This window comes from Saccopteryx bilineata, chromosome 4, assembly GCF_036850765.1.
Source record: "Saccopteryx bilineata isolate mSacBil1 chromosome 4, mSacBil1_pri_phased_curated, whole genome shotgun sequence".
Taxonomy (NCBI): Eukaryota; Metazoa; Chordata; class Mammalia; order Chiroptera; family Emballonuridae; genus Saccopteryx; species Saccopteryx bilineata.
The window spans coordinates 291,527,789-291,553,141 of record NC_089493.1 but is presented as its reverse complement, the minus strand read 5'-3'; the positions used below and the strand labels follow the sequence as shown (position 1 = coordinate 291,553,141).

The following is a 25,353-nucleotide window of genomic DNA, read 5'->3' as shown; positions in this document are numbered from 1 at the left end:
CCTGGAGAGGCGGAAGAGGAGCAGTGGCGGGCCTGGGGGCGGGGGCGGGGGGCAGGGCGCCCCCTGCAGGTGTGCACAGGGCCGGTGGTTTGCATATTTGCATGTAGTTAGCGAGTCAGGCAGGAGGAAGTTTGCATATGTGAACATAGATCTCCACAGTCCCTCACAAGAAGACAGACCCACATTCACAGAGACTCTCACGAAGTAAGACAGGTAGTGCGGGGCGGGGCGTTCACCCCGTGTAAACGTGCAACACACTCGTGCGAAGTTTGGGGACTGGCCCAGGCCCTGCAGGGCCTGTGCCGGGCAGCTGCTCACCCCGCTCAGGCTGAGGGCAGAGCCCCGGCGGCGGCGGGCAGCTCGCTGGTCAGGGTGTGCCAGCGCTCTAGGGTCGAGTCTGGCTGCTGCAGACAGTCAGTCCAGTGCTTCCAGGCCTCTCCCCGGGCGCCCGGCCCTAGGGACACACCACCTGGGGTGCAGGGGAGGCAAAATCAGGGTTTCTCACACTGCCAGTCGGCCCTCCATCACCACCACCCAGCCGGTTCCTCCCTCACCAATGAAGTCGTTGGATTTGCCAATGTCATAGTCCCAGACTGTGACTTCCAGAGTCTTGGTGGCCAGAGCTGAGAGATCCATCTCATAGAAAAACTCCTGGGACAGGGCAAGCCACACCTTCCATGAGGCATTGCCCTACCCCTCCCACTTGCAGAGACCCGCCTCCCTTCCCTGTTGACTCGAGGCCCTGACCCATTCACCTCATTAAATTCTGGGTTGAGAGTCTTCTTCTTCACACATGTTTTATGTTTGGACTTCTTATCCACGTCTGGCCTCAGGTACCTGCCCGGAAGGTGAGGCCGGGGTGGTCAGGGGTAGGCCAGACCCCAGAGGACCGGGCGAATGAGGCTTCCTGGGGAGGGCAGAGGAGGGCAGGCCTTGGGGCAGGGGGCTCACGTCTTGACGTAGGGGTCAGAGAAGCCGTTGACGTCCATGGCAGCCAGGTGGGCACAGCGGACGATTCCCACCAGCAGCCCCCGGCGCGGTGAGCTGTAGCTGAGGCTCAGCAGGATGCGCCCTCGCTCCTCCAGCAGCCCTGGCCCCTGCTCCACCTGCTCTAGCTTCAGGGTGGACACGGGACTCAGCCAGCAGCTTGAGCACCCCCCGCCCGGACCAGTCCTCGTGGGGTGCCTTACCTCCTTCAGGTAACAGGAGATGCCCCTCAGTGCTGCCGACATGGAAGAGGGTGAAGCCAGCTGAGGGCAGAGAGAAGGTTCTAGAAACCCGGCCTCCCCAGGGCCCCCTCCCCTTGGTGCCCTACAGCCCCGCACGGACCGGGACTTGGCGCTCGAGGCAGATATTAAAGTGCTTCTTCTGTGAAGGCTTGAGGCGGCGGAGGGGTACGCGGATCTCTCCGATGAACTCGTTGTGGCTCAGCTTGTCCTCGTCGCACACGGAGATCCTGGCAGAAAACTGCAGGGTCAAGGCCCTTGGGGTCCCTGAGCCCCACTCCAGTGAGAAAGTGCCTCTCGTGGAACCCTGAGCACCTGAGGCTGGTCCCACTCTGCCGTAAATACTCTGTACCCCACCTGAGAAGTGGGCTGTCTCACAGGCTGTGTGCTGAGTGCCAGGCCTGGGCCTGAGAAAGATGCTTTGATTTGCCCTGTTCCTTACAGCTGCAAGGCTGTGCCTGGGCCGTCAGGGTTTACTCCTTCAGGAAGCCCTCATGAAACCTTGGGGACCCTCTCCACCCACCCCCCTCCATTCAGGCGCTGCAGACAGGATCCTACTGAACCTGCATAGGGTGTGCACTGGTGGGCGTGGGTTGTGGATTTAGGGTGGAAGAGAGAGAAGGGCCTTGAAGAGCCACGGGCACCCACGCCTCCTCTGGAGCTCTTGTCCCCTTCTTTGTGGAGCAGGGAGCAGCCTGGGAGAGACTCGTGAGGCCAGAGATAAGGGGTGATTGTTTTTACTTCCATCATCCCCTCGCACAGCCCCCTGCACGTCCTTCTGCCGTGAAACGCTGGAGTGGCTGCAGCATGTAGGAGTGTTCAATTCCCGGCTCCGCCACTAATCTAGCCACTATGTAACCTTGGGCAAGTGAACCTCCTGAAGCCTCAGTTCCCATCTATCAAGCGGAGATGATGACTACCCACCTTCTAAAACTATTATGAGGATCAAGTGAAGTAAATGTAAAATGCACAGCCCAGGGCGGGGTCCCACTGCATTCTCTCACATCTGAAATCCGGGCCTAGCCTTTCTGGTTTCTGCCTCTATCCTTCTCTCTGGTCCACCTCACACCCAACATCAAGGTGAACTCAAAAACGCAGCCCTGCCCTGGCTGGATAGCTCAGCTGGTTAAAGCACCATCCTGATATGCAAGGGTTGCAGGTTCAATGCTGGGTCAGGACACATACAGAAACAGATGGGTGTTTCTGTCTCCCTTCCTCTCTCAAATCAATAAATTTAATAAATAAAACATGAACATGCTTCTACCCTAATGCAAACTTCCATGGCTCCCTATTGCCCAAGAACAAAGGAAAGTTCTCTGAGGAACCTAGGTTTTTCTGCCCTTAACTCCCCGCCAGGAACTGTCCCCACAGCTGCATCTCCCAGGATGACTGAGCGAGTTTCCTGTCCCTTAAGACTTCACTCCTTTGCCCGAACTGGTGGAGACACAGTGGGTAGAGCATCGACCTGGGATGCTGAGGTCCCAGGTTGAAAACCCCAAGGTCACTGGCTTGAGCACAGGCTCACCAGCTTTAGCGCAGGGGTTACCAGTTTAAAACCCAAGGTCGCTGGCTTGAGCAAGGGGTCACTGGCTCAGCCAGAGGCTCCCTGTCAAGGCACATGAGAAGCAATCAATGAACAACTACAAATGATGCAAGTTCGAGTAGATGCTTCTCATCTCTCTCCCTTCCCCCACTCCTCTCTAACAAAAAACAAAAAGAGCCCTGGCTGGTTTGCTCAATATATAGAGCGTTGGCCAGGGGTATGAACATTCTGGGTTCAATTCCCAGTCAGGGCACACAGAAGTGACTATCTCCTCTCCCTCTTCCCTTTCTGTAATCAGTGGTTCGATGGGTTCAAGCATTGGCCCTGGGCCCTGAGGATAGCTTGACTGGTCAGAGTACATCAGCCTCAGGTGCTAAAAGTAGCTTGGTTGATTGGACCATTGGCCCAAGTTTGCCGGGAGGATCCCCGTCAGTCGGAGCACATGTGGGAGTCTGTCTCACTATCTCCCATCCTCAAAAAAAAGGGGGAAAAATACTTCACTCCTTAGAGATGTTGGGGGGACACAGGCAACAGAATGGGCAGGCCTCCACTGCATAGGTCTGACTTAAGTCAGGAGCTCTGAAAGGGGCTGTCGGCCAGGGAACGCTTTCAGGAGGCAGGGCCTCAAATAATAGTGAAGTTTAGGGTGGGAGAAAAAGGAGCAGGAAGAGGCAGCACTTTCCTGGTAGAAGAGACAACAGGCAGAGGTAGGAGTAATGACCTGACCAGTCAGATGAAAGCAGTCCCCTGTTGGAGGAGCAGTAGAAGATATTTGGGGGCAGAAATACCAGGGAAGCATTTTGGGCCTGCTGCCAAAAGGGATGGGCAACCACTGACTATACTTGAGCATCTTTGAGAGGGGTTTTAATAGGAGTAGATCAAACAAAGGTGGTTCCAATGCCCTGTCCCGGAGGCGGTGCTGAGCTGGGATCCTTGGTAGTAGGGAGGCTGAGTCCCTCACCTGAGCACTTTGTGGCTGATGTCGTCACTCGTGATTCCACTGTATGTCAGGTCCTCGTTCCACACGGGATTCAGAGTGTTCCTCTGCGTCTTAGTTTTCAGCTTATTGGCCTGAGGTGTGGGGATGAACAGTTCTCAGGACATGTCCCCTAGGCCCACAGAGGCCGAATGAAGGCTGAGGACAGACCCACAAGCTGGGTCAGGCTCGGGGAGGGAGGAGGCTATTACCTTGCAGGCTCCAGGCAGCAGGTGCAGCTTGACATAGGGGTCAGCCAGGCCATTGAAATCCATGGGCTTGAGGCCCTAGAGAGGTGGGGAGGAAAGGGGTCTGGGGGCTCCTGGCCCTGCCTCTGCAGAGCAGATGGGATCCTCGGATCCTCGGGGTGTTGAGAGCCAAGAAGAGGAATCCCTAGGGGGAGGGGAATGTGGGGGAGAAGCAGGGGTCCAGCCTGGAGAAGGGAAGGGAGCGTGGAAACCTGCAGCTCCCAGGTGGGAGGCAGGCAGAGCTGGGGCTTGGGGGGTGGGGACTGCCCACCTTAGCCCTGAGGATACTGCAGTGCAGAGTGCAGGAGGCCTGGTCGTAGAGAAGGTCAAACTCCAGCATGCCCAGGGCGGCTGAAGGAGAGAGAAGAGGCAGCGTGAGTCAGTGTGTAAAGCAGGTGTGTGAAGGACCAGTGGGCAGGCCGCGGGGTGGGCTGGCTGCGCAGGTGTGTGCGTGTTTCTGTATGTCAGCCTGCAAGGGTGTGTATGTCTGGGTTCCTGCATGGGCTGTGTGGGTGGTTGTCTCAGCAGAAATATTGAATATTGAGCCTTGCTAAAGCTGTAATCTCCACACTGGCTGCAGCTGCAGTGGCAGTGCCCGCTGCCTTACCCTCCCCCCACACCCCCCCAGCAGGGTTCCGTCCACTTCCCACAAGCCTGGAGGCCCCATTAGCACCCTGGGCCCTTCAAGTCCCCGGACTCACTGGCATCATCTGAGTCATAGCTGTCCACCTCAGCTCCATCCTCAGGCGTGGTGGCCCCACGGAGGGCTGCAGGAGGGCCCAGGGCCAGGGGAGCCAGCCGAGCAGGGGCCTCCCCAAAGCCCCCATGGCCCCCTTCAGGTCCTGGTGCCCGGCGGGGGAAGTAGTCAGAGATTTGGCGGATGGGCCGGATGGGCCCGGGGCACACGTTGATGGCCATGTGCTCCTGGATGTTGATGGTCATGCGGTCACCCCTGCGGCCCCTCATGCAGCACCCTTGTCTGGGGGGAGGAGGGAGGTGGGGGGGTGTGAGCCCACTGCCCACTCCTTATCCCTGAGGTGTGGTCTGCTGGCGGAGGGCCAGGCAGCGCCCTCCCTGTCTGTGGCCTCCCTCTCGAGGTGTCCAGGGAGAGGTTGGCCTGTGTCAGTTGATGGGCAGGCAGGAGGCCTGGTTCCTCCAGGCCCCCGACCTTGCTCCACAGGGGTCCGGCTGTCAGCCCACTCCACCCAGAGAGGTCCTGGGTCCACTTCAGCCTTGCCTACTCACCCCTAGATTGTGCCTTTGTCATCTCCCCAGCTCCTGTCCCTCATTCGGGGCTTCTGTTGGCTCCTGGGCCCTGCCTATTCCCCCAAGCCGCCTATAGGTCTCCTCTGTTTCTCCGAGGTCTCTCCATCCTGCAGCAGGCGCTTGTCTGGTCCGTGTCACCCACCCCCTGGATGTTTGCTTCCCACTGTCCCTCCAGTCCCAGGGTCTGCCTAGCTGCCTGGCCCCCCACCCCTGCAGCCCAAGCTGGGGTCCCCTTCCTCAGATGCCTCCTCCTGAGACTGGCTCTCCAGAGGAGCCAGAAATCGCAGTCTCGAGAGATCTCCCCCCCTCCCCCGCAGGCACAGCGAGGCTAACGCACACACCCTCACCTTCGCCCCGGCGACCCAACCCCCTGCACCTGTCTTTGTGCCTCCAACAGGTGCCCAGGCACTGGGGAAGACGGCGGGTGCAGACTGGGCGGTGGCGATGCCCAGGGCGGCCGGCGAGGAGAGCGCGGAGTCCGGCGGTGCGCGCCGAGCGGGAGGGAGAGCCCGAGAAAGTGCGGGAGGAGGGGGTGAGCGAGTTAGAGGCGCGGAGGCAGCCGGCGGCGGCGGCGGGGGGCGGGAGGGGCCGGGGGGGGGGCCTGGGGGGCCGGCTGGGGAGGGGCGGGACTCGGCCGCCGGCGCCCGCCCGCCGGGGCACACTTAGGGAAGCACACGAGTGCACGCACACAGTTACGGGCACGCAGACTGGCACCCGCATCTTGCACGGACAGTCTCGCCCACACACCCGTGCCCACGTGCGCACTCACACACAGGCACAAACCCAGACACGCGCTGACACACTCACCCCGGAAAACTTCGCCTGCACACACGAGCTCCTTGCGTCACCAGGAACCATCAGTGAGAACTGCCCGGTGTTCCCTAACTCCTCCCGTGAGACCCGACCCGGCGCCTGCCCTTGGCCACACGCGGAGGCCAAGGTGCCCACTCCCTGGCTTTCTCCTTCCTTCCCGTCTCCAGGACCGGTCCACCGCCTAGTTTCCATGGCGACGCCGGGGCGCGCTTTCTCTCTCTCTCTCTCTCTCTCTCTCTCTCTCTCTCTCTCTCTCCCTCGCTCCCTCTCTCCCCCCTCCTCCCTTCCTAGCGCATCTGCACGCCCTTCCCCCGTGGAGAGGTGCAGAGGTGCTAGGAGGGCACCTGGCCGGCCACTCCCCCCGTCTTTGGGGGCGGGACCTGAGGGGCGGGACTTGGAGGTCCGCAGTGACCCCGGATCCCGCAGGGCCAAGAGGTCTGATCCGCTCGCGCTCGCGGGCCTGACATCTCGGGGTCCCCTAGCCCAGCTGGGGAATCTCACCGTCGGAGGGAGGAGACAGAGCCCCGAGGCTGTGGCTTTCCCACGCCTCCTCCCTTGGGCTGTTCAGGTGTCTCTCCCAGTGACCCAATCCACCCCCCAGGGCCATGTTTCCCTTTCTCAGGGGAAGCATCTCCTTTGGAAATCGACTCAGCCCACCCGCTGCCCGCTCCGGTTCTATCCCTCGGGTGAGGAAGAGCGTCAGACTTCTCTCTGACTGCCCCAAAGCTCCCCTTTCTTCAGCTGAACCCTGCCACCTGCCAGCCTAACTCCAGGCTTTGACCCTTGCTCTCCTCTGCCCCAAACTTGCCATCTCCTAAACACGAAGTCCTCGCAGTGGTCCCAACGCCATCCATCTGTTCAAGACCCGACGGCTCAGAGCTCATCTGGCGGCCCTTGGCACCATCTCTCAGGAAAGTTCCTTGCAGTTCCTAGAGCACACCTGGAACTCTCAGGCATCGGACAGTTTCCCACACAAGCCGCTCTGCCTGGAGGACCTTCCCCTTCCTTCAGAAGTCATCCTGAGTCACCTCTTCCTAGAACATCCCCCTACTGCGGCCAGCTTCCAGTGCTACTCAGGCTCAGCTCTGGTGACACTGGTTTGTCACGCCTGCTTACATTTCTGTCTCTCCCCGACCCCCTACCAGGGAGCAGAGGCTGCTTCAAGCCGGGCCTGGCACCAAATTGGCATCACTAAATGTTGTGATGAAAGAGAATGCAGTTACACAACAATGTGAACTGTGTGCTTGAAAGTGGTTGAGATGTTGTGATGTGTATTCTTTTTAAAATATAAAATTTTTAGAAAGAGAGAAATGCAAAGTCAAACTACAGGGAGATAGCACTTTTCATCTATAAATGGTAAAGTTCAAAGCCTCTGTTAACACACCATGTTGACGAGGCTGTACATGGACACGCTTGTGCGGAAGCCAGTCTGACAATGCACTCCAAAAAATACACAGACTCTGACCCAGGAATGCCACCTCTAGGACTCTATCCTACAGACATGCCGCCAGCTCATGAGCCAGGTAATAGAAATTCAAGATTATTTGCAATGGCAAAAGATTGGGAACAAGCTAAATGTCCATGAGTAGAGGACCAGTTCAATCAGTTATGGATGCAATTTCTTACAATGAAGTAGTATGCACCTGTGGCAAATAACACAATCTCATGCTAACTGAACAAAGTAAGGAACAGATTAGTGTGTATGAAATGCTTCTACTTGAGTGGAGGGAAAAGAGTTTATATATGTTTGTTTATTTGTGCATAAATTATTTCTGGAAGGCTGCACACAAAAGTGGTAACTATGGTGACCTCTGAGGAGGTAGTGACCCGCAGGGTAAGGCAAGAATAGGAAAGAGTTATTTTTCAATGTATGTTCTGTTATACCTTTTAAATTTTGTACCATGTGTATATACTATCTAGTAAAAAAGCATTAAAAGAACATTTTTTTTTAGAGAAAGGGAGACAGAGAAGCATCATAAAAGAACATCTTTTTCTTTTTTTTAATTTTTTTAAATTTATTTATTTATTTATTCATTTTTAGAGAGGAGAGAGAGAAGGAGAGAGAGGAGAGAGAGAAGAGGGGAGGAGCTGGATGCATCAACTCCCATATATGCCTTGACCGGGCAAGCCCAGGGCCTCGAACCGGCGACCTCAGCATTTCCAGGTCGACGCTTTATCCACTGTGCCACCACAGGTCAGGCAAGAACATCTTTTTCTTAAGAGAGAGGAGGGGAGATAGTGAGACAGACTCCCACATGCGCCCCGACTGGGATCCACCTGGCAACCTCTATCTGGGGTCGATGCCTGAATCAACAGAGCTATCCTCAGCGCCTGGGGCCTGCCACTCAAACCAGTTGAGCCACTGACTGGGAGGGAAAAAGAGAGAAGGGGGAGAGAAGCAGATGGTTGCTTCTCTTGTGTGCCCTGACCGGGAATTGAACCCAGGATGTCCATATGCCAGGCCAACGCTCTATCCACTAAGCTAACAGGCCAGGGTCCACTGTGGTCTTCTTAAGGGGCTTAGCCCAGGCCTAGCAGCACCCTCCAGAGAACCTTGTTGAAGGTAAAGATGATCTGGAGCCCAAGCAGTTGTAGGGGAAATTGACAGTGCTGAAGCCTGATTTGTTGAGAGGTGGAAGGGCTTTTCATCTACCCATTAAGTCAATAAGTATTTATTGAATACCTACAATACATATAGTGCTATGACTGTGACTAAGATGATTGTGATGGCTTCACAGCTTGATAGGGAGATAGACAATGCTCAGACAAGTCCCATGCAGCAAGGTTGAGGCAGTTACAAAGTGTGGGGTCTCAGGGGCATTTCCCGGGGGAAGTCTGTGCTCAGCTGAGACCTGTAAGATGAGGAGCAATTAGCCAAGTCAAGAGCAAGAGCCTGGCCAGTGGTAGTTCAGTGGATAGGACATCAACCTGGCATGCTGAGGTCTCAGGTTTGAAACCCCATGGTCGCCAGCTTGAGCGTGGACTTATCTGTCTTAAGCATGGAATCATAGACATGACTCCATGGTCATGGTTGCTGGCTTTAGCCCAAAGGTCGCTGGCTTGAGCAAGGGTCACTGGCTCCACTGGAGCCCCCCAGACAAGGCACGTATGAGAAACAAATCAGTGAACAACTAAAGTGCTGCAACTATATGTTGATGCTTTTTATCTCTCTCCCTGTCTCTCCCCCACCCCCATCTGTCTCTCTCTGGGAGGAAAAAACAAACACACAGGAGCGGAGCAAGAGTGTGCTAGCCAGAGGTGCGTGCCAAGGCTGGACTGTGCTGAGGAAGGGAGACCCTGGAAAGAGCCAAAGAGGGTAAGTGGACAGGGCCGGGCAAGTCTTGCAGGTCAGGGTAAGAAGTTCAGTATTCACACAGGAGCCTCGGGAAGCCACTGGGGGTTTAAGGAGAGGATGTGCATTTCCTGGTTTGTTCTCACTGGGGGAGGCGTGAACAGAGGGAGATCAACCAGCCCGCAGGCTGCTGCAGTAAGCTGGGGGAGATGTGGGGTTGGCTTCAATGAGGGGGGCAGGGCTGGAGGGGGAAGGAAGCAGACAGATTTGAGATGTATGTTGGAAACTGAGCCAAGGTTCATCAGAAGAGAGACAAGGAGGGATCTGAGATGATTCCTGGGCTCTTGCATTGAGCAGAATAGCTAAAGGAACCATAAGAACATTTGCTGCGAAGGGAAGGAGGAGCAGGTTTGGGGTAGGAGAACCACGAGCTGCATTTGGGGTCTATTGAGTCTGAGATGTTTTTGGCTAGACAGAGGCATTGAAACAGGAAGTTGGACAGGGTTGTCTGGAGCTCAGAGGAGAGGTCTGGGCTGGAAATAAATATACATTTGTGAGTCATCAGCATATAGATGATATTTAAAGCCATGAGACCGAATGAGATCACCTAGGGAGAGAGAGCGTAGAGAGGAAAGAGAAGGTCCAAAGCTGAGCTGGTTAAGAAGGAAGAGTCCCAAACCTCAGCGAGCGAGGCTCCTGTTCAGGACGCTGAGACGCAGAATGAACAGAGAAGTAACCATTAGATTTGGCAAGTGATGAGGCCATTGGCGGACATGGCAAATGTGGCTTCAGTGGAGCCGTGGGGACAAAGCCAGGTCTGAAAGGGTTGAGAACACATCCAAGGTGAAGGAGCAGAGACAGTGAGAGAAGGCGGCCCCAGGGGGGTTGTCTGTCATACTCTAATGAAGCATATCCATGAGTGCCCTCCCCGTAGGCCCTGAGGGCAGGGAGCAGGCCCTGGGACTTCCATCTAAGTCACAGATGGAGCCCAGCACATTTATTTAATGGTTGAGTTGAGTAAATGAATGGATAATTCACTGCTTGAGTCAAATGGGCCTTTCCAGGTAGAGAGGGCAGGGCAGCTGTATCCTTTTGAGGCATTGGAGGGAACTGCAAAATCCACTCCAAAGGTTAAAGTCTCTGCACCCCTTTCTCCCAGCGACACTCTCCCCCCCCCCCCCCCGGTCCCCAGGAGCAGCTGCACGTGGGGTCAGGCGCTGGCCCACGGCCAGGAACCGGGCTGAGTCCCTGATGCCCCTTACATGCCGGTGACTTTGGGCAACTCGCTTCTTCTTACAGGCCCGCTGGAACCAGTCCCACGGGGGCCTCCAGGTTTCCCTTCTCTTTTCCTCTTTTTTCTCTGGTTTTTTTCTTGTTTAGGAAGCAGAACATGGCAAGTGGCTCCCAGTGTTGCCGTGGGGAGAATGGGTGGGCAGTTCACGGGGCAGGAAGGGTGAAGGGTGGGGATTCAGTGGAGGAGGGAACCTGCATCTGCAGGCAGAGGACCTCACACGGGCGGGCGGGGCAGGCGTCTGTGTAATAAAAACCCAGGAGACCCTGGAGTGTCCTTGGGCTTGGATAGGGTGAGACACCTCTGTGACAGTCCTACCCGCCAATCAGATGGGAACTAACTCTTTGAAGCAGACAGGGGTCTGCAAGAGTGAAAGTGGCTGTTGGGAAGTAACAAATAAGAAAAAATTGGGGACTAGAAAGGGGGAATGGGGTGGCCCTTGGGGGAGACTGCCCAGAGAGGGGAGCCTGCGTAAGTTCGGCGCATGACCGAGAGAGGTGGACCATGGCGCTGCCTCTGACAAGCCCCGTGCCTGCCATTTCTCCAACAACACCTTCTCCTGCTTGGCCTGATGAAACTTGTGGAAGAGGGCAGTGAAGGGCCTGGAGCCCGGCAGCTGTGTCTGTCTGCCTGGGGGACTAGGGGAAGCAGGCAGGCAGGCAGGCAGGCATAGACACTACTGCCACCTAGAGGGAAAAGCCTGCTACTCATCCTAGTTCCTAACCGCAGGGCCATCAGGCCGGGGAAGGAAAACACACCCCCTTGGGAAGGGTGCATTGCCCACATGACTTGGCCCATCTGTGCCTTTGCTCTCTCCCTCTTCTGTACAGGGAGGGCAGTAGTACCTACTTCATAGGGTTGTGATTGTTAAGTGAGTCAATCTATGTAAAGTACTCGGCATAGTAATAAGCGCTCAATAAACGCTTCTGTGGTCGAGCCACAGAGTAACTGAAAGTGTTTAGCCTTGCCCCCTTCTATACAAAAACAAAACAAAATAAAACAAAAAATCATACAGAAGCAAAAAACGAAACAAAAAATTCTAGCTGTGCCTTTTATACAAATGCAGTGTTCCTTCACCCCACTAACTCCCTCCTGTTTTTAAATTCTGAGGCTGCCACTGTTCTCCCCAAATGGTGGAAGATTCTGTGGGTCCTAGTCTTTCCCTGACTCCAGGGTGGTTGGGAGAAGGGTTCCAAGCACCAGCATTGACTCTGCTCTCGCCCCAGAGTGTGTGATCATAATGTCTCCAGGCTGTGACATCACAGAGCCCTCACTTGTCACAGGAGTAGAGGGGTCATGAATGTGTGGCAGTGGGCAAGGGTGTGGGTGTGGCTGGTGGGGCTGGGGGCCATAGAAACAGGTGGGAAGTGGTCCTGGGAGCAGTGGAAAGAAAGGGAGGAAAGGGTCGGTTTCCTCAGGGGCTGGGAGGCCAGGCTTCTGCCTTCCTCTTTGTTCTCTACACTTCTCTCCCATCCGCCCTGTCTGGCATGGGCCTTCTTGTGGGGCACTCAACTGATCTTTGAGAAGTTCCTGGAACGAAATCAAGCCCCTGCATAGCCACACTAAGGCTGTGTGGCTTGGCAGGGCCCTGGGTTTGCCTCCACCTCTTGGAGTTGGGGCAGGGGTCTGCTTGGCTCTTGTCATAGACTTTGCTCTGGGTCCCCAGCACCCCGCCCAGAGAGTGCCAAGACCTTGGACCTGGGAGCAGAGTCTCTGCCCTTCATAGATAGACCTGACTTCTTTGATTATCCGGACTCTGACCAAGCGAGGTTCCTGGCCCTGGCCCAGTTCATTGGAGAGAAACCTGTCACCTTTAACTCAGGTATGAAGCAGGTGAAGAAGGGGCCCCCTGCTTGCTGGTGCCGGGAAGAAAGCTGCTGACCTTGGAGATGAATCCAGGGTCCCCGTCTCCCCCTCTCTGTCTCGCAGAATCCAAGTCCAGGCTCTTCTACCGCATCCTGCTGGGCGCTCTGATAGTGGCCTTCTTCTTCCTCCTCCTCCAGTTCTGCGCGCACGTGTGAGGTCTCCCCTACCCACCCCTGCCCCACTCACCTCAGCCTTCCTTGGTGAAGGCCGAAGGACTCAGAGGTATCCCCTGCCTTTGATCTCCATACCCCATAGGAGCTACCAGAAAGGGGCCTAGAGAGCCAGACAAGGGCCCTGGACGCCACCCTGGGGGCCCAGACCCACCATCCTCCCCTGCTGATGAATAAAAGTTCTTGCTTTTTTCTTCCCCGACTGCTCAGTGACCAGCCCGGGGGCCTGCCTTGTCCTGTGGTCATTCTTGCTTGCCATTCCCAGCCGCCCACCCCAGCCCCAGCCCCAAAGAACTGGGCTAAGAGGGCCCTGGTGGCATTGGCGCAGATCGTCTTTATTAGCGGTCTGTAAAGCACCTCCCAGGGTCCCCCGACCCCAGACTGGAGGAAGCCTTACGAGGTCTGTAGCACCAGGGACATGCCAGGGCCTGAGGGCAAGATGTGCAGCCTAAGGGGCAGGGAACCACGTGCCCCCTCACCTGCCCAGGGCGGGGGGGGGGGGGATTGCTCAGCACTGGGTAGGCTGGGAAATAGCAGACACCTCCCTCCCCCCACCCCAACAAACTAGTTTGAATTTGGGCGAATAAATAAATAAATAAGGTTCCTCAGGCTGGCCTACCCTGGAGAGGAGCTATGGGGGCAACCAGCCCTGAGCACGACCCACGGGGGTTAGTTAGGGCGCCCCTCTGCCTGACGTCCGGGAGCGGAGAGCAGTGTGCAGCCGGGGGTGCGGGGTGGGCTTGCCAGCGGGGCCTCCACCCCAGTCTCTGACTCCTGGTCCCCTTGAGTCTCCATCAGTCTACCCACCGCCTTCCAGCCTTCCGTGGGTGGGAAGTGGCGCCCCTTCCTCTGCCCTGCGCTCCCCAGGGCCCCAGGACTGTGATCAGAGAATGGGGTACGCAGGAAGGGGGTCGCGACCCTCTCAGCTCAGGCCCCGCGGGGAGAAGAGGTCCTCCCTCCCTGCCTTGCACTTCACCTGGTCCCGGACCCTTCGCCCTGACAGGAGCTGTGCCCACCCTTTCGGAGTCCGTTTGTCCGTCCTGGGGCTGGCAGGCCCCTGGCCCCCACCCATCCAGCAGCCCCAGAGCCCCGTCCCCCGTGGGGACGCATCCTCAGTCCTGGGGCTGACAGGGAGAGGGTGGCGGGGAGCTCCGGGGCCGGAAGAGGCGGCAGGCCCCGCGGCAGATGAGGAAGAACCAGTAGAGCTGGGGGGCAAGCAGCAGCGCGGCGCCCAGGTTGACGTGGGCCGGGAGGGCGAGGGGCACGGCGAGCAGCGGCAGGCCCGCGTGCCGCCCGTAGGCCCAGTACAGGTAGGGGAAGAGCAGCACCCGGCAGCAGAGGAAGCTGAGCAGCATCAGGGCCCCGTTCACCTTGTGCAGCAGCGTGTGCTGCTGCTTGTACTGCGGCGGGGGTGCGGCAGGAAGCGGGACGCGGTGAGGGGCGGCGGGGCGTGCCCGCCTCTGGGCCCGCCCCTCCCGGCCGCTGGCCCCGCCCCAGCCCGCCGCTGGCCCCGCCCCTCGGCCCACCTCCCCGTGCTTTTTCTTCTTCCGCGAGCAGCCTCCCCGCTAACTCCCTCCTATGGTTGTTCCCAGCCCTGACACTTCGCCTGTCCTTTGAAGAATCCCTGAAGGTCCCTGAAGGTGCCTGCCCTGCCCTTGCCCTCCCGTCAGGCCCGTAAACCCTCAGGCACCCTCTCACCTGGATAAGGATCTTGCCAAGGCAGACGAAGGGTGTGCTGACCTCTGCCATCAGCAGGCAGCCTAGAAAGAAATCTCCCTTGCCCTGACGCCACACCTGCGAGGAGAGGAAAGAAACAGCCGGTCTCACCCCGGGCCCCCGGGCAGCGCCGGCTCTCCTCTCCTGCTCTGCCCTCCGTCACTTCTGGAGATGCTTAACTCTGAAAGGCTGAACATGGCCTCACTGTCTCCAGCAGTCTTGTGGGTAAGACTGTGTACCGTCCATGGCAGACGAGGAAACTGAGGCTCAGAGACATGCTGCAGCGGCTCCAAAGCACCGCGGCTGGGTACGCCCCGCCAGGCCAGGTGACCCCACACCCCCCTTACTTCCTGGGGCTGGGCTGGTGCTCAGTAAACCCTCCGCGGGGACCCTCCACACCGGACCTGCTTTGCTGCTGGGATCTGGACCCGGCTCTGGAGGCGCCTTACAGAGTGCCGGCACGAGCCCGACCCGGGGCCCTGGCTGTCGGCACCCCGACTCACCACCGACAGCGGGAAGCACACAAGCACCATGACGGCGTGGTGGAGCACCATGAGGAACTCCTTGTGCAGGTAGCCACGGGCCACAGCCCAGGTGCTGCCTGGGGCCCGGGCCCCGCCTTCATCCCCTCCGTGCCCCTTGACCTGGTGCTTATGCCAGTGACAGAGAAACATGGCGTAGATGTCGTAGATGAAGTAGGGCACTGCAAACTGCGTGTAGGCAGAGGAAAGCCAGTGTCTGGTGGGCAGAGAGAGAAAGAGGTGGGCAGGAGTAAAGGAACTGGACAAGGCAGCTGCCAGGGGCTGGGGCTGAGGCTGGGAGCATCACGTGCTATTGAGATCTGACTCCCTGAGTCAGAAGTGGACTCTCAAATGACATGATGGGACCCCAGGTTAGAGAGTGAGAAACTGCTCAAAGTCATGCAGTCACACATAAGTAGTAGTGACGGGATTCAAACCCAGACGGTCTGACCTCAAAACCCACCCTCTTTTCATATTCATTCATTCATTCATCCATTCATTCATTCATCTCTCTCTTTGCTCTCTCTCTCTTTAATATGGTGGGAGAAAAAGGAAGCAATAAAAGGACAGCACAGACCAAAGGGCAGAGACAGAGTGAGAAAACAAGCTCAGGGAAGATCCGAAAGACAGCGAGGTTAGGACAGGTAACAACAGAAGGGCTGAGTGTGACGCGGAGAGATCACATTGGCTGACACTGACCAGCTGTTTCATGCAGGCGCTGTTCTAATAGTCTCAATCTTTTCCATGCATAGACTTCTTTACTCCCCCACAGAAATCCTTTAAAGAGTAAGTATGGTTGTCATCTCCATTTTACAGATGAGGAGACCGAGAGGGTGGTTAACCTGACCAAGGAGTGAACATGACAAGCCTGCCTCCTGAGCTCTCCCACTCAGCCCCACTGTCCAGTGAAGATTTGAGACGAGTATCCAAGACAGGCCCGTTGGGGAGTTGGTGCTGTCTGTGCTACTTGTTCTTCCTGAACGTGGCCCAATCTCTTGTGTGTGTTTTGTTTTGTTTTGTTTTCTTTTTTCAGGTACAGCCAAGCATTATAGAGAAAACGCTGAGCAAAAGGAACCAGGAGCTGAGAAAGGTCTATGTACTTTGAGAGCAAACAAAAATAAAAAGTGCACGAATATGCAACATTGCATTTTTCTGCTTGAGTCAGTACATTGAGCCCTTTCTCGTAAAGCCTACAGTGCTGTGACAGCTCTGAGGCGCAGAGGGGAGTTCCGAGAGGCAGGCCCAGGGGACAGGCCCAGCTCGGTGGGGGACAAAGGCAGAGTCAGCTGAGAAGAGACCCAGAAAAAGAGCTGAGACCAAATGGGAGGAGCTGCTGAAGGAGGAGTGAGTGAGACCTGGAAGTGGACTTGGGGGTCGAGCTGGATGCAGAATGCAAGAGCCAGAGGGAGGCCGGCCTGGAAGGGAGCGGGCCGCCGTGCAGCAGGGGCGATTTCAGGAAGAGAGAAGTCGACACCCATGCTGGAGAGTGTGGCCAGGAGCAGCTCAGAGACAGAGGACAGGAAAGCGGGCGGGGGTCCAATGGCCCAAGAGAAGTTAGAGCAAGGGATGGCCAGGAGAATGGGCAGTAGCGGAGATGGTAAGAGGCGAGGCTGCTGGCTTTTAGGAGGACCAGGACCACCCCCCAGCCCCTGGGCAGCAGTGTGAAGGTTTAAGCCCAGACCCATCCTCTGAGCAATTAGGTCCTCTGAAGTAGGAACAGCTGTTGCCCCTAGATTAACCCTGATCCTCCTCACCCACCTGAGGATTAGAAGGGGGAGGGAAAAGAACAGAGCTGCGGTGGGGGGAGAGGTAAGAGTTGGAAGGTGACCTCTGTAAGAAGGTAAGAGGAGGCCGTGTATGGGAGGTCCCTGCTTTTGGATCCAGGGATGGAGAAGAGAGAAAGAGGGCGAGAGGAAGCCAAGTCACAGGGTGGAGTCTGACGGAAGAGTTAAGTATCCACTATGCGTGAGCCAGAACCGCTCTAGGCATTTAACATCCACAACTCAACTGTACCTCAGTCCACAGAGGAGGGCACTCATCTGCAGGAAAAGAGGGGCGCCTCCAGGTCAGGCTCATCCGGACAATGTCCCTGGGGCTCGACAGCCACCATAGAAGGGGAACAGGGCCATAAGTGAAGTGTGGGGCGTCATCAGCACACCCGACAGGCAACTCTAGTGCAGCCCATGGGTCACCTAGAGTTGGCCCATCAGCACCACGGACAGGGCCCCTCTCCTTCCTCCTGCCCCACCTCTCAGGCCCCTGCGTTCTGGCAAGCACCAGGCACTGCAGCAGCTGCCAGTGCCAAATTTTGACCTCTACACACACACACACGCACACGCACACGCACACGCACGCACACACCACTAGTAGCCTTTTTTGCGTCATCTCTCTCATCTCTCCTGTGCGTGGAGCTGGGGCTGGATCTCTGGTTCTGGGGGGAGGGGAGGGAACCAGCATGAGGAAGAAGGCCCCCAGTTAGCTGCTGGTTGGCAGTGGGGTCTGAAAGGTAGAAGGGTGGGAGGAGGCAGGGGAGGAAATGACATTCAGGACCTAGGATACGAGAGGCTGGGAAGCCCAGGAGCCTCTTTGAGAATCCTGTTTGATCCCTAACTCCTTCTCCTGCTGATTCTGACCTTTAAGGACAGACAGGACATGGATAAATTTATCCCTGGGTGTTGAGTTGCAGCGACTGCAGTTAACTTGCTCGGGCCCAAGCGAAGGATTGGGGACCATGGAAGGAGTCCCCTAGAAGATCCCGGGGCCGCACGTACACACCAGCTGTGGAAACTTGGGCACAGGAGGCCTGGCAGCACTTACTGGTCATCAATGACGTGCTTGCAGGAGGTGGAGACGATGTAGCCAGCTGTGGAGGCCATGACAGCTTGGACAGAGGACACGAGCCTGGGAGAAGAGGGAGCTGTGGTCAAGGCAGTGGACACGCCCCTTGGTTGGTGTCCCCTCTTTACTGTCCAGTCACTATGCCCTGGACTTGGTCACTTCTCACGCTGCTCCCTGCCCGTCTCCCGAAGCTGCCTGCACCAGGGCTCGCCCCAGCCCTGGCTCCTGGGCTTGCCAGCGGGCCACTCGCCCTGGTTCACCTCTTTGCTTGCTGCAGGCTCCTTCTCCTCAGCTGTGGACACTGACTTGTCTTCCTCCCAGGAGGACACCAGGGAGGTCATCCTGAGGCGAGGCAATGCTGACAGGGTGTGACTGTTAACAACACCCCTTCCTGGGGAGGGGCGGAGTGGGGACAGCACAGGATGGCCAAGGGAACCCCGGACCTGTTCTTGCCCCACGCAGCTACCCAGTCATCATACTGGTCATCAGCTGGCCCCGTGTGACTCCAAATCCCCCCCCACTTTCCCACTCTGCTTAACTGCTCCCATGCCCCCTCCCCAACTCGGGCCTTATTCCAGGGTTGTAGAGAGTTCTAGCTCTCACTCCTCTGTCCCTTGTCCCCTCAGATCCATGCCCTGAATAATGCACGGCTGTCTGCCCCTGGCCTTGCTCCCTAATACCTTGTAGGAGTGTTTTAGTCACACCCCGATCCTGTTTTGGAGGGTGGGAGAGTGAATGGGGAAAGGAAAGAAAGGCAGTCTGAATGCGAGTAGACCAGATGGCTGGGTTTGGATGAGGTCTCCTGGGACAGAGAGTAAGGCACTGAGGAGAAGAAGCTTGGAAATAAAGCCCACTGACCACTTCAAGAGTCCCCTGACTCTACCAGGCTGACGGTCCAAGGAATGACTGGGTCCCATTCATCCCCAAAAAGCCTGAGAAGGGCGAGGGGCTGAGGGGAAGGGATGCGGTTTACCTGGCAGAGACAATGACCGCGTCGGCCTCCTCCCAGCGCAGCTGGGGCAGCCGCTGGAGCGTGTTCTTGGAGAGGAGGAAGAGTCCGGGGAACACCACCCCCCCAGCCACCAGCGGGGTCAGCATGATGGCCCAGGCCCTGGGCGGGAGCGGCGGGAAGGGGCAGGCAGGCTGCGCTGGAGCGAGGCAGCGGTGCAGAAAAGATGCCAAGCCGGAGAAGGAGAGAGGAAGCAGGGAGCGGGGCACAAAGGGGACAGGGCCCGCAGGATGGGGCAGGGGCGTCAGACCAGCAGACGGCGGAAAGGGACTTCGATCAGGTGGGGTGAGGGGAAGGACCAGGAGAGGGAGGATCCAGGCAAGGGGGCAGGAGCCAGCCGGCCAGAGAGAGGGAGAGGGATGAGGAGGGGAGGACTCGGTGAGAGGACAGAGAGGCAGAGGGGACTGGAGGAGGAAGATGGGGTGGGGGAGGGGAGGGAGAGCCGAGGCAGGTGGGGAGGCTGGGAGGGCCCGAGGAGGCGGGGTGGGCGGCGGGGGGTGGGACCGCGAGGCCGGCCCTGAAAGGCAGGGACAGAGGGCGGGGGGGGGGGGGGGGGAGGGCCAGCGGAGCGGCCGGGCAAGTGGTCAGCGGTCAGCGGTCAGCTCTGCTCTCCTGCCTCCCGCTGCCGCCACAGTCACCGCCGTCCGGCACCGACGCGGCACGGGGCATTATAGAGAGTTCTCGCCCAGCCCCCCGCCCCCTCGATGGGGAGGGGGAGGGGGGTAAGTCACCAGCTTGGGGAGGGCGGGGGAGGGGTGGGGAAACGATGGCACCGACCAGACATCAAGAAACCGGACCTGCAGTGGCGTCTCCCCATGCAGCTCTGAGCCACAGCCGCGGCTGCGACAGAGATGGGGGGAGCAGAGAAAGAGGGAGGGGGAGGCCCTTAAAGAGACAGCAGCTGCGGCACAGGGGGCTGCTGGGGACCGGGGGGGGGGGGCAGGGGGAGGGAGGCTCTGCTCTCGTAGGGGAAGGTGGCCCAGGGCTCCATGGCCAGCTGGGAGCAGGCTCTGAGCCCCAAAGGGAGCCTGACCATTTCCCACCAGCATTCTGCAAATGCCTGCCATTTCTCCCTCTGTTGAGGCCTCCCAACATGTGTCCCTCGCTGGCCAGTGGGGGTCCCACGTTAGGGGCAGCCGCTCCAGCAGGGGGTGGAGGACCCCCTGGAGGAGGGAGGAGAAGGTGGCGCATCTTGCTGCCTCTGAAGGATGAGTTTAAGGAATGAATGAAAATAAAAACACTTCAACACAGTGTCCTTCAGACTCAGAGACCCCCACACTTTCACCCCAACGGGCGGGAGGGAAACTCTCAGGATATAAATGCTGTGCTTCTAGGTCCTGACTCCACCTCAAACTGCCCCATGATTTCATCTGTTGTAACATCAATGAGGTAATAGCACTTGTCCCCTTTTTACAGGTCAAGAAATGGTCCCCAGGCCTTCAGTGACCTCTCCCAATGACACATAGGTTTTTTAAATTTATTTTTAAAATTTATTCATTTATTTTTGATTTAGTGAGAAGAGGGGAGGCAGAGACAGACTGCGCCCCACCAGGATCCACCCAGCATGTCCACTAGGGGGCGATGCTCTGCTCATCTGGGTCATTGCTCCATTGCAACTGGAGCCATTTTTTAGCACCTGAGGTGGAGGCCTAGGAGTTATCCTCAGCACCTGAGGCCATCTCGCTTTAATTGAGCCATGGCTGCAGGAGAGGAGGAGAAGAGAGAAAGAGAGAGAAAAGCTAGACGGGAAGGGTAGAGAAGCAGATGGGTGCTGCTCTTGTGTGCCCTGACTGGGAATCGAACCCGGGACTTCCACACGCTGGGCCAATGCTCTACCACTGAGCCAACCGGCCATGGCCGACACATAGTTAACAAGAGGTAGGAACCCTTTTTATACTAGGTGTCAGAATGGCTGCAGGGTTTGAAGAGGGTGGGGACATGCTGCCTCTCAGAAAACCCACCCCAAGGCCTTGGACGCTTCCAGCCCTGTCCTTCAGCTTCCTGGCATTCTCTGGCTTCCCCTAAGCACTGGGCACTCTTCCCTTTTCCTCCACGTTTATTATGCCTCTATCTCTGTGACTTCACAGAACAGTCAAGTTTCTGAGTGGAAAAGGACCTGAGATGGGCTGGCTCCAGCCCCTCATTTAACCGTGAGGAAACCAAAGTCTAGTGACTTGACCAGGGTCACGCTGCGTGTTAGAAGCACAGCTGGAACCAGACTGGCCTTGGCCTTGGCGCTGGTTCTCCCGCTGAAGTGCAGCCTTCTCAGCCTGAACCCAGCAGCCCTGTGGACTGCTGCGTGATGTGGGATCTGCTACCCAAACCTGGCTTCCAGGCCTGCTCTAAGATACCCTTCAATAAGCAACCCGCCAACTTGCCTTTGCCTGTCCAAAGCCCCTTGCATCTCCTCCCCCTAAAAGTCAGAGAGCTGGGATTTGCAATTGCACGCTGCCCCCTGGTGGCGCATGGCTGGAACCGACCCTAGGTCTCTGGCGGAAGAAAGGAGTTGGGGACAATTTCAGAGACAAAACGGGACCTAGTTTCCTGCCCTCAGGGCTTCACTTAGGGGACCCAACTTCTTGAACCTTTACTATGTGCTCAGCCCAGGGCAAGGTGATTTATATTCATTCTTATTTCATCTTCCCAGATGGTAGTATCCTTGTTTTTACCAGCAAGAAACAGGCTTAGAGATTTTAAGAAACAAAAGACAAAAAACTCGTCCAAGAGCCTGACCTGCGGTGGCGCAGTGGATAAAGCATCGACCTGGAAATGCTGAGGTCGCCGGTTCGAAACCCTGGGCTTGCCTGGTCAAGGCACATATGGGAGTTGATGCTTCCAGCTCCTCCCTCCGTCTCTCTCCCTCCCTCTCTCTCTCCTCTCTAAAATGAATAATAATAATAAAAAAACTCACCCAAGATAAAACAGCTATGAGAATTAGCAAGTTCAAACCCTTTTTGCTTAACTCCAAAGCTAAAAAGAGCAGAGCTACGAAAAGGTACAAAGTTGGGATGTGACGGACAATGGCGGGCAAGCATGACTGCTCAGCTGAGGACCACAGACCTGCTCAAGGAGTTGTGGCTTCACTTTCGATGATGTAGGTTAAAGTAGGCAGAGACAATTTTTCTGGTCTTTCGAGAACTCACCTAGACACTCAGGTAAACTCTGCCCTGCTGCCCTCTCCCTTGCCTACCCGAGATTTGATGACAGCTCACATGTATATTAAGCTTTCTCAAATAGGTCATACATTTGCAGCCCAAGGGTCGAATCCAGCCTACAAACATGTTTGGTTGGGCCAGTATGGTGTTGCTGATATAGTAATTTCTTAAATACTAAGTTATTTGTCAGTGTTTAAAAATGAGAAGTTTTGGCCCTGGCCGGTTGGATCAGCGGTAGAGCGTCGGCCTGGCGTGCGGGGGACCTGGGTTCAATTCCCGGCCAGGGCACATAGGAGAGGCGCCCATTTGCTTCTCCACCCCCCCCTCCTTCCTCTCTGTCTCTCTCTTCCCCTCCCGCAGCCAGGGCTCCATTGGAGCAAGGATGGCCCGGGCGCTGGGGATGGCTCCTTGGCCTCTGCCCCAGGCGCTAGAGTGGCTCTGGTCATGGCAGAGCGATGCCCCGGAGGGGCAGAGCATCGCCCCCTGGTGGGCAGAGCGTTGACCCTGGTGGGCGTGCCGGGTGCATCCCGGTTGGGCGCATGCGGGAGTCTGTCTGACTGTCTCTCCCCGTTTCCAGCTTCAGAAAAAAAAAAAAAATGAGAAGTTTTCACCTAAAAGATCAACTTCTGCCTGACCAGGCGGTGGCGCAGTGGATAGAGCGTCAGACTGGGATACAGAGGACCCAGGTTCAAGACCCCGAGGTCGCCAGCTTGAGCGCGGGCTCATCTGGTTTGAGCAAAAACCCACCAGCTTGAACCCAAGATCGCTGGCTCCAGCAAGGGGTTACTTGATCTGCTGAAGGTCCGTGGTCAAGGCACATATGAGAAAGCAATCAATGAACAACTAAGGTGTCACAGCGTGCAATGAAAAACTAATGATTGATGCTTCTCATCTCTCTCCGTTCCTGTCTGTCTATCCCTCTCTCTCTGACTCATTCTCTGTATCTGTAAAAAAAGAAAAAAAAAAGTTCAACTTCTTTTAAGAAAGAATCAGAAGATCAGACAATATTGGGCCTCATTGTAACTCCATAATGTTTGGCTGGAGCTGAGCAGCTGCTGCCTCCATTCAATGGGATGAACATGAGTCCTCCAACTTATGAAGTTCCAACGGACTCCCTTGTGTGCCTTGCAGAACATCGCAACCCCTACATGTTTATCAATTAACGTGAACCCACCTGACCCTCACACAGTATCTCCATGAAGAATGGAAGGTGGATATTCTTACTAAATCCATTTATAAATGGGGGCTCCAAAGTTCAGAGGTGCTAAATGACTTGCAAAATATTCCACAGTCAATATCTTGGGAGACTATAAAATCTCCCCACGTGCCCCCCTGCCCCCTCCCCCCAACACACACACACACACACACACACACACACACACACACACACACACTTAGCTTCTGGTCTCACCACTAACTCTTCCTGAAAGCAGGAGATCAGCTCCACCAGCCCGGGCCCCAGGAAGGACGCCCTCACCCTGTCCTCTTACTTGGATGCCACCAGAACAGCCTCTGGTCTCTTCATCTGCAGGTTGGAATGGTTTTGCAGGCCCCAGCAGAAGAGCGCAAAGATCAATGGGAAGAAGACGCAGCCCATTACAAAGAGCAGGGTCATGCCTGTCTGGGGGCGAGGTGAGAAAAGATGGCCATGTGAATGCCTCGGCACAGTGTTCTCGGACTCAGAGACCCCCTATTCCCCAATAGCTCAATGGCACATGAGACCCATCCATTTGTGACCGTCAAAAGACACCAGCAGCCCTGGCCAATAGCTTAGTTGGTTAGAGCCCCCTCTGGCTATGCAAAGATTGTGGGCTCCATTCCTGTTTAAGGCATGAACAGGAACAGATGTCTGTCTCTTCCTCTTCTCTCTCTAAAACTAATAAAATAGTATTATTATTATTATTAGTAGTAGTAGTGATGCCACCAGGCATAGCTCTTCCTTAATCTCTTTGGGGTCCTTATTTTAACTTGAATATCCTTCTTTCGCCTGAGCAGGTGGTGGCACAATGGATACAGTGTCGACCTGGGACACTGAGGACCCAGGTTCTAAACCCTGAGGTCGCCGGCATGAGCCCATGGTGAGCTGGCTTGAACCCAGAGGTCTCTGGTTTGAACAAAGGGTCACTGGCTCGGCTGGACCCTCCCTCCCCCATCAAGGCACCTATGAGGAGAAGCAATCAATGAACAGCTAAAGTGCCACAACTGTTAGTTGATGTTTCTGATCGCTCTCCCTTCCTGTCTCTCTGCCCCTGTCCATGCATTTCTCCCTCTCTCTCACCCCATCTCTCTCAAGAAAATAAATAAATAAATATCCCTCCTTCAAGGCAACTGGATATCCATTTTTTGTTGTTGTTGTTGTTAACCCAATTGCAATAATTTCACTTTTCCTGCAACACCTGAAACTGGTCTACACCTCCGAGTCCATCTCACACATTAAAATCCCTTCTCCTCCTCCTTCCGCCCTGAGGAGTGCGTCGTCTCCCTGAACTCCAGAGGGGTCGCTGCATCCCTGCCCTGGCCTTCATGCTCCCTCTCCCTTCTCCTAGGTGCTCACCTCTGAGTGGCAAGTTGGAGACTAGACAGGGAGACTGACTCTCATCAGCACCCGGAACTTGAAAAAAGGAGGGGAGATGTTCAACTTCTGAAGATATTTGAAATTTAAAAGTAATAGTTCTTTTTTAAAAAAAAAAACAAAAACAACTTACAAAGCATTGATCATCCCATTAAAAAATAGAACCCTGAAAGCATATATTTACATATAGGTTAGTTTTCTCTGGAAAAGCCTCCGCTCCTTTCCTCCTAGGCGGGGAGACGTGGGGAAGTCCCAAGAAGGGTGTAGGGAGTCGGGGCCTGTCATCTTGCACTCCTTAAGCATCTTTGAGGGGACCTCCTCGGAATACAAGGGAAGTGTCAAACTGCAAAGGCACGAGGGTGGGATAGCTCTGCTGAGTCAGTTGGAGAGTGTGGGAACATCACTCTCCCATTGGTGGGTTGGTGGAGGGTTTGGAATATGCCATCCTCCCATTGGCTCACATCTTGACACATGTGGCCTATCATATGCTTCTTGGAGGAGGGGCCTGTTCTGGTGTGGGGGGCGGTGAGGGCTGGGAGTCTTCTCTTGCAGAATTGGCCAATTAGAATTTGTGGATAGCTTAATAGACAGCTGCATTTCAGAGACAGAGCTGAAAGAGAAGAAAGGAAGACTGAAGAGGGCAAAAAGAACAACATAAGTAATTGTTGCTGTCAGTATAGTCTCCAAGTGTAGAGGCTGCCGGTTAGATCCCTGGTCAGGGCACATACAGAAACAAATAGATGTTCCTGTCTTTCTCTCTCTCTCTAATAAAATCGATAAAATAAGCAAACAAAGACAGTATATAGGGCTCTGGCCCAGTAGTTCAGTTGATTAAAGCATCGTTCCAATAC

General features: G+C 56.0%; 3 protein-coding genes and 2 long non-coding RNA genes across 7 annotated transcripts; 3 read left to right on the top strand and 2 right to left on the bottom strand.

The window, feature by feature from the left end:
- Nucleotides 1-25: 25 nt before the first annotated feature.
- DOC2A (double C2 domain alpha) lies at nucleotides 26-6,226 on the bottom strand. Of its 2 annotated transcripts, XM_066275597.1 has the most exons (12): nucleotides 6,067-6,226; nucleotides 5,636-5,690; nucleotides 4,695-4,972; nucleotides 4,265-4,344; nucleotides 3,958-4,032; nucleotides 3,731-3,840; nucleotides 1,330-1,456; nucleotides 1,191-1,250; nucleotides 952-1,115; nucleotides 756-837; nucleotides 555-651; nucleotides 26-469 (listed from the first exon to the last, which is right to left on the bottom strand). In XM_066275597.1, the coding sequence occupies exons 3-12, from the start codon at nucleotides 4,957-4,959 to the stop codon at nucleotides 324-326; spliced, it is 1,206 nt and encodes a 401-aa protein (XP_066131694.1). In that variant the 5' UTR covers nucleotides 4,960-4,972; nucleotides 5,636-5,690; nucleotides 6,067-6,226; the 3' UTR covers nucleotides 26-323. The 2 variants fall into 2 exon arrangements, with proteins under 2 accessions (XP_066131694.1, XP_066131695.1); XM_066275598.1 differs by lacking the exon at nucleotides 6,067-6,226 and having other exon boundaries at nucleotides 5,636-5,706.
- A 4,663-nt stretch (nucleotides 6,227-10,889) lies between these two features.
- Nucleotides 10,890-12,705, top strand: C4H16orf92 (chromosome 4 C16orf92 homolog). The gene is made up of 3 exons (XM_066278433.1): nucleotides 10,890-12,015; nucleotides 12,322-12,477; nucleotides 12,585-12,705. Exons 1-3 carry the CDS (start codon nucleotides 11,952-11,954, stop codon nucleotides 12,674-12,676), a joined length of 312 nt encoding a protein of 103 aa, XP_066134530.1. The 5' UTR covers nucleotides 10,890-11,951; the 3' UTR covers nucleotides 12,677-12,705.
- Nucleotides 12,706-13,005: 300 nt separating this feature from the next.
- Nucleotides 13,006-19,208, bottom strand: TLCD3B (TLC domain containing 3B). Of its 2 annotated transcripts, none has more exons than XM_066275590.1 (5): nucleotides 18,740-19,208; nucleotides 17,746-17,829; nucleotides 14,911-15,145; nucleotides 14,390-14,485; nucleotides 13,006-14,091 (listed from the first exon to the last, which is right to left on the bottom strand). In XM_066275590.1, exons 1-5 carry the CDS (start codon nucleotides 18,862-18,864, stop codon nucleotides 13,804-13,806), a joined length of 828 nt encoding a protein of 275 aa, XP_066131687.1. In that variant the 5' UTR covers nucleotides 18,865-19,208; the 3' UTR covers nucleotides 13,006-13,803. The 2 variants fall into 2 exon arrangements, with proteins under 2 accessions (XP_066131687.1, XP_066131689.1); XM_066275592.1 differs by lacking the exon at nucleotides 18,740-19,208 and adding an exon at nucleotides 18,027-18,732.
- On the top strand, nucleotides 14,842-16,075 carry LOC136334836 (uncharacterized). Its single transcript, XR_010731224.1, has 2 exons — nucleotides 14,842-14,979; nucleotides 15,745-16,075. It is a non-coding gene; the product is annotated as an uncharacterized lncRNA (long non-coding RNA).
- Nucleotides 19,209-19,262: 54 nt separating the features above from the next.
- LOC136334835 (uncharacterized) lies at nucleotides 19,263-24,253 on the top strand. Its single transcript, XR_010731223.1, has 3 exons — nucleotides 19,263-19,497; nucleotides 23,462-23,562; nucleotides 23,926-24,253. It is a non-coding gene; the product is annotated as an uncharacterized lncRNA (long non-coding RNA).
- Nucleotides 24,254-25,353: the final 1,100 nt, after the last annotated feature.

What these genes read in the sequence shown, in the direction of transcription:
- C4H16orf92 (XM_066278433.1), top strand. Translation starts at nt 11,952, where the DNA reads ATGAATGTGTGGCAGTGGGCAAGGGTGTGGGTGTGGCTGGTGGGGCTG. An exon ending in GCTGGGGGCCATAGAAACAG is followed by an intron (nt 12,016 to 12,321) that starts GTGGGAAGTGGT and finishes CTGGGTCCCCAG; the next exon opens with CACCCCGCCCAGAGAGTGCC. An exon ending in ACCTGTCACCTTTAACTCAG is followed by an intron (nt 12,478 to 12,584) that starts GTATGAAGCAGG and finishes TCTGTCTCGCAG; the next exon opens with AATCCAAGTCCAGGCTCTTC.
- TLCD3B (XM_066275590.1), bottom strand. Translation starts at nt 18,864, where the DNA reads ATGCTGACCCCGCTGGTGGCTGGGGGGGTGGTGTTCCCCGGACTCTTC. An exon ending in GCGGTCATTGTCTCTGCCAG is followed by an intron (nt 17,830 to 18,739) that starts GTAAACCGCATC and finishes CTCTTCTCCCAG; the next exon opens with GCTCGTGTCCTCTGTCCAAG. An exon ending in TTGGCAAGATCCTTATCCAG is followed by an intron (nt 14,092 to 14,389) that starts GTGAGAGGGTGC and finishes CCCCCGCCGCAG; the next exon opens with TACAAGCAGCAGCACACGCT.
- DOC2A (XM_066275597.1), bottom strand. Translation starts at nt 4,959, where the DNA reads ATGAGGGGCCGCAGGGGTGACCGCATGACCATCAACATCCAGGAGCAC. An exon ending in GCAGTATCCTCAGGGCTAAG is followed by an intron (nt 4,033 to 4,264) that starts GTGGGCAGTCCC and finishes CCACCTCTCTAG; the next exon opens with GGCCTCAAGCCCATGGATTT. An exon ending in CAAATCCAACGACTTCATTG is followed by an intron (nt 470 to 554) that starts GTGAGGGAGGAA and finishes CCTGCACCCCAG; the next exon opens with GTGGTGTGTCCCTAGGGCCG.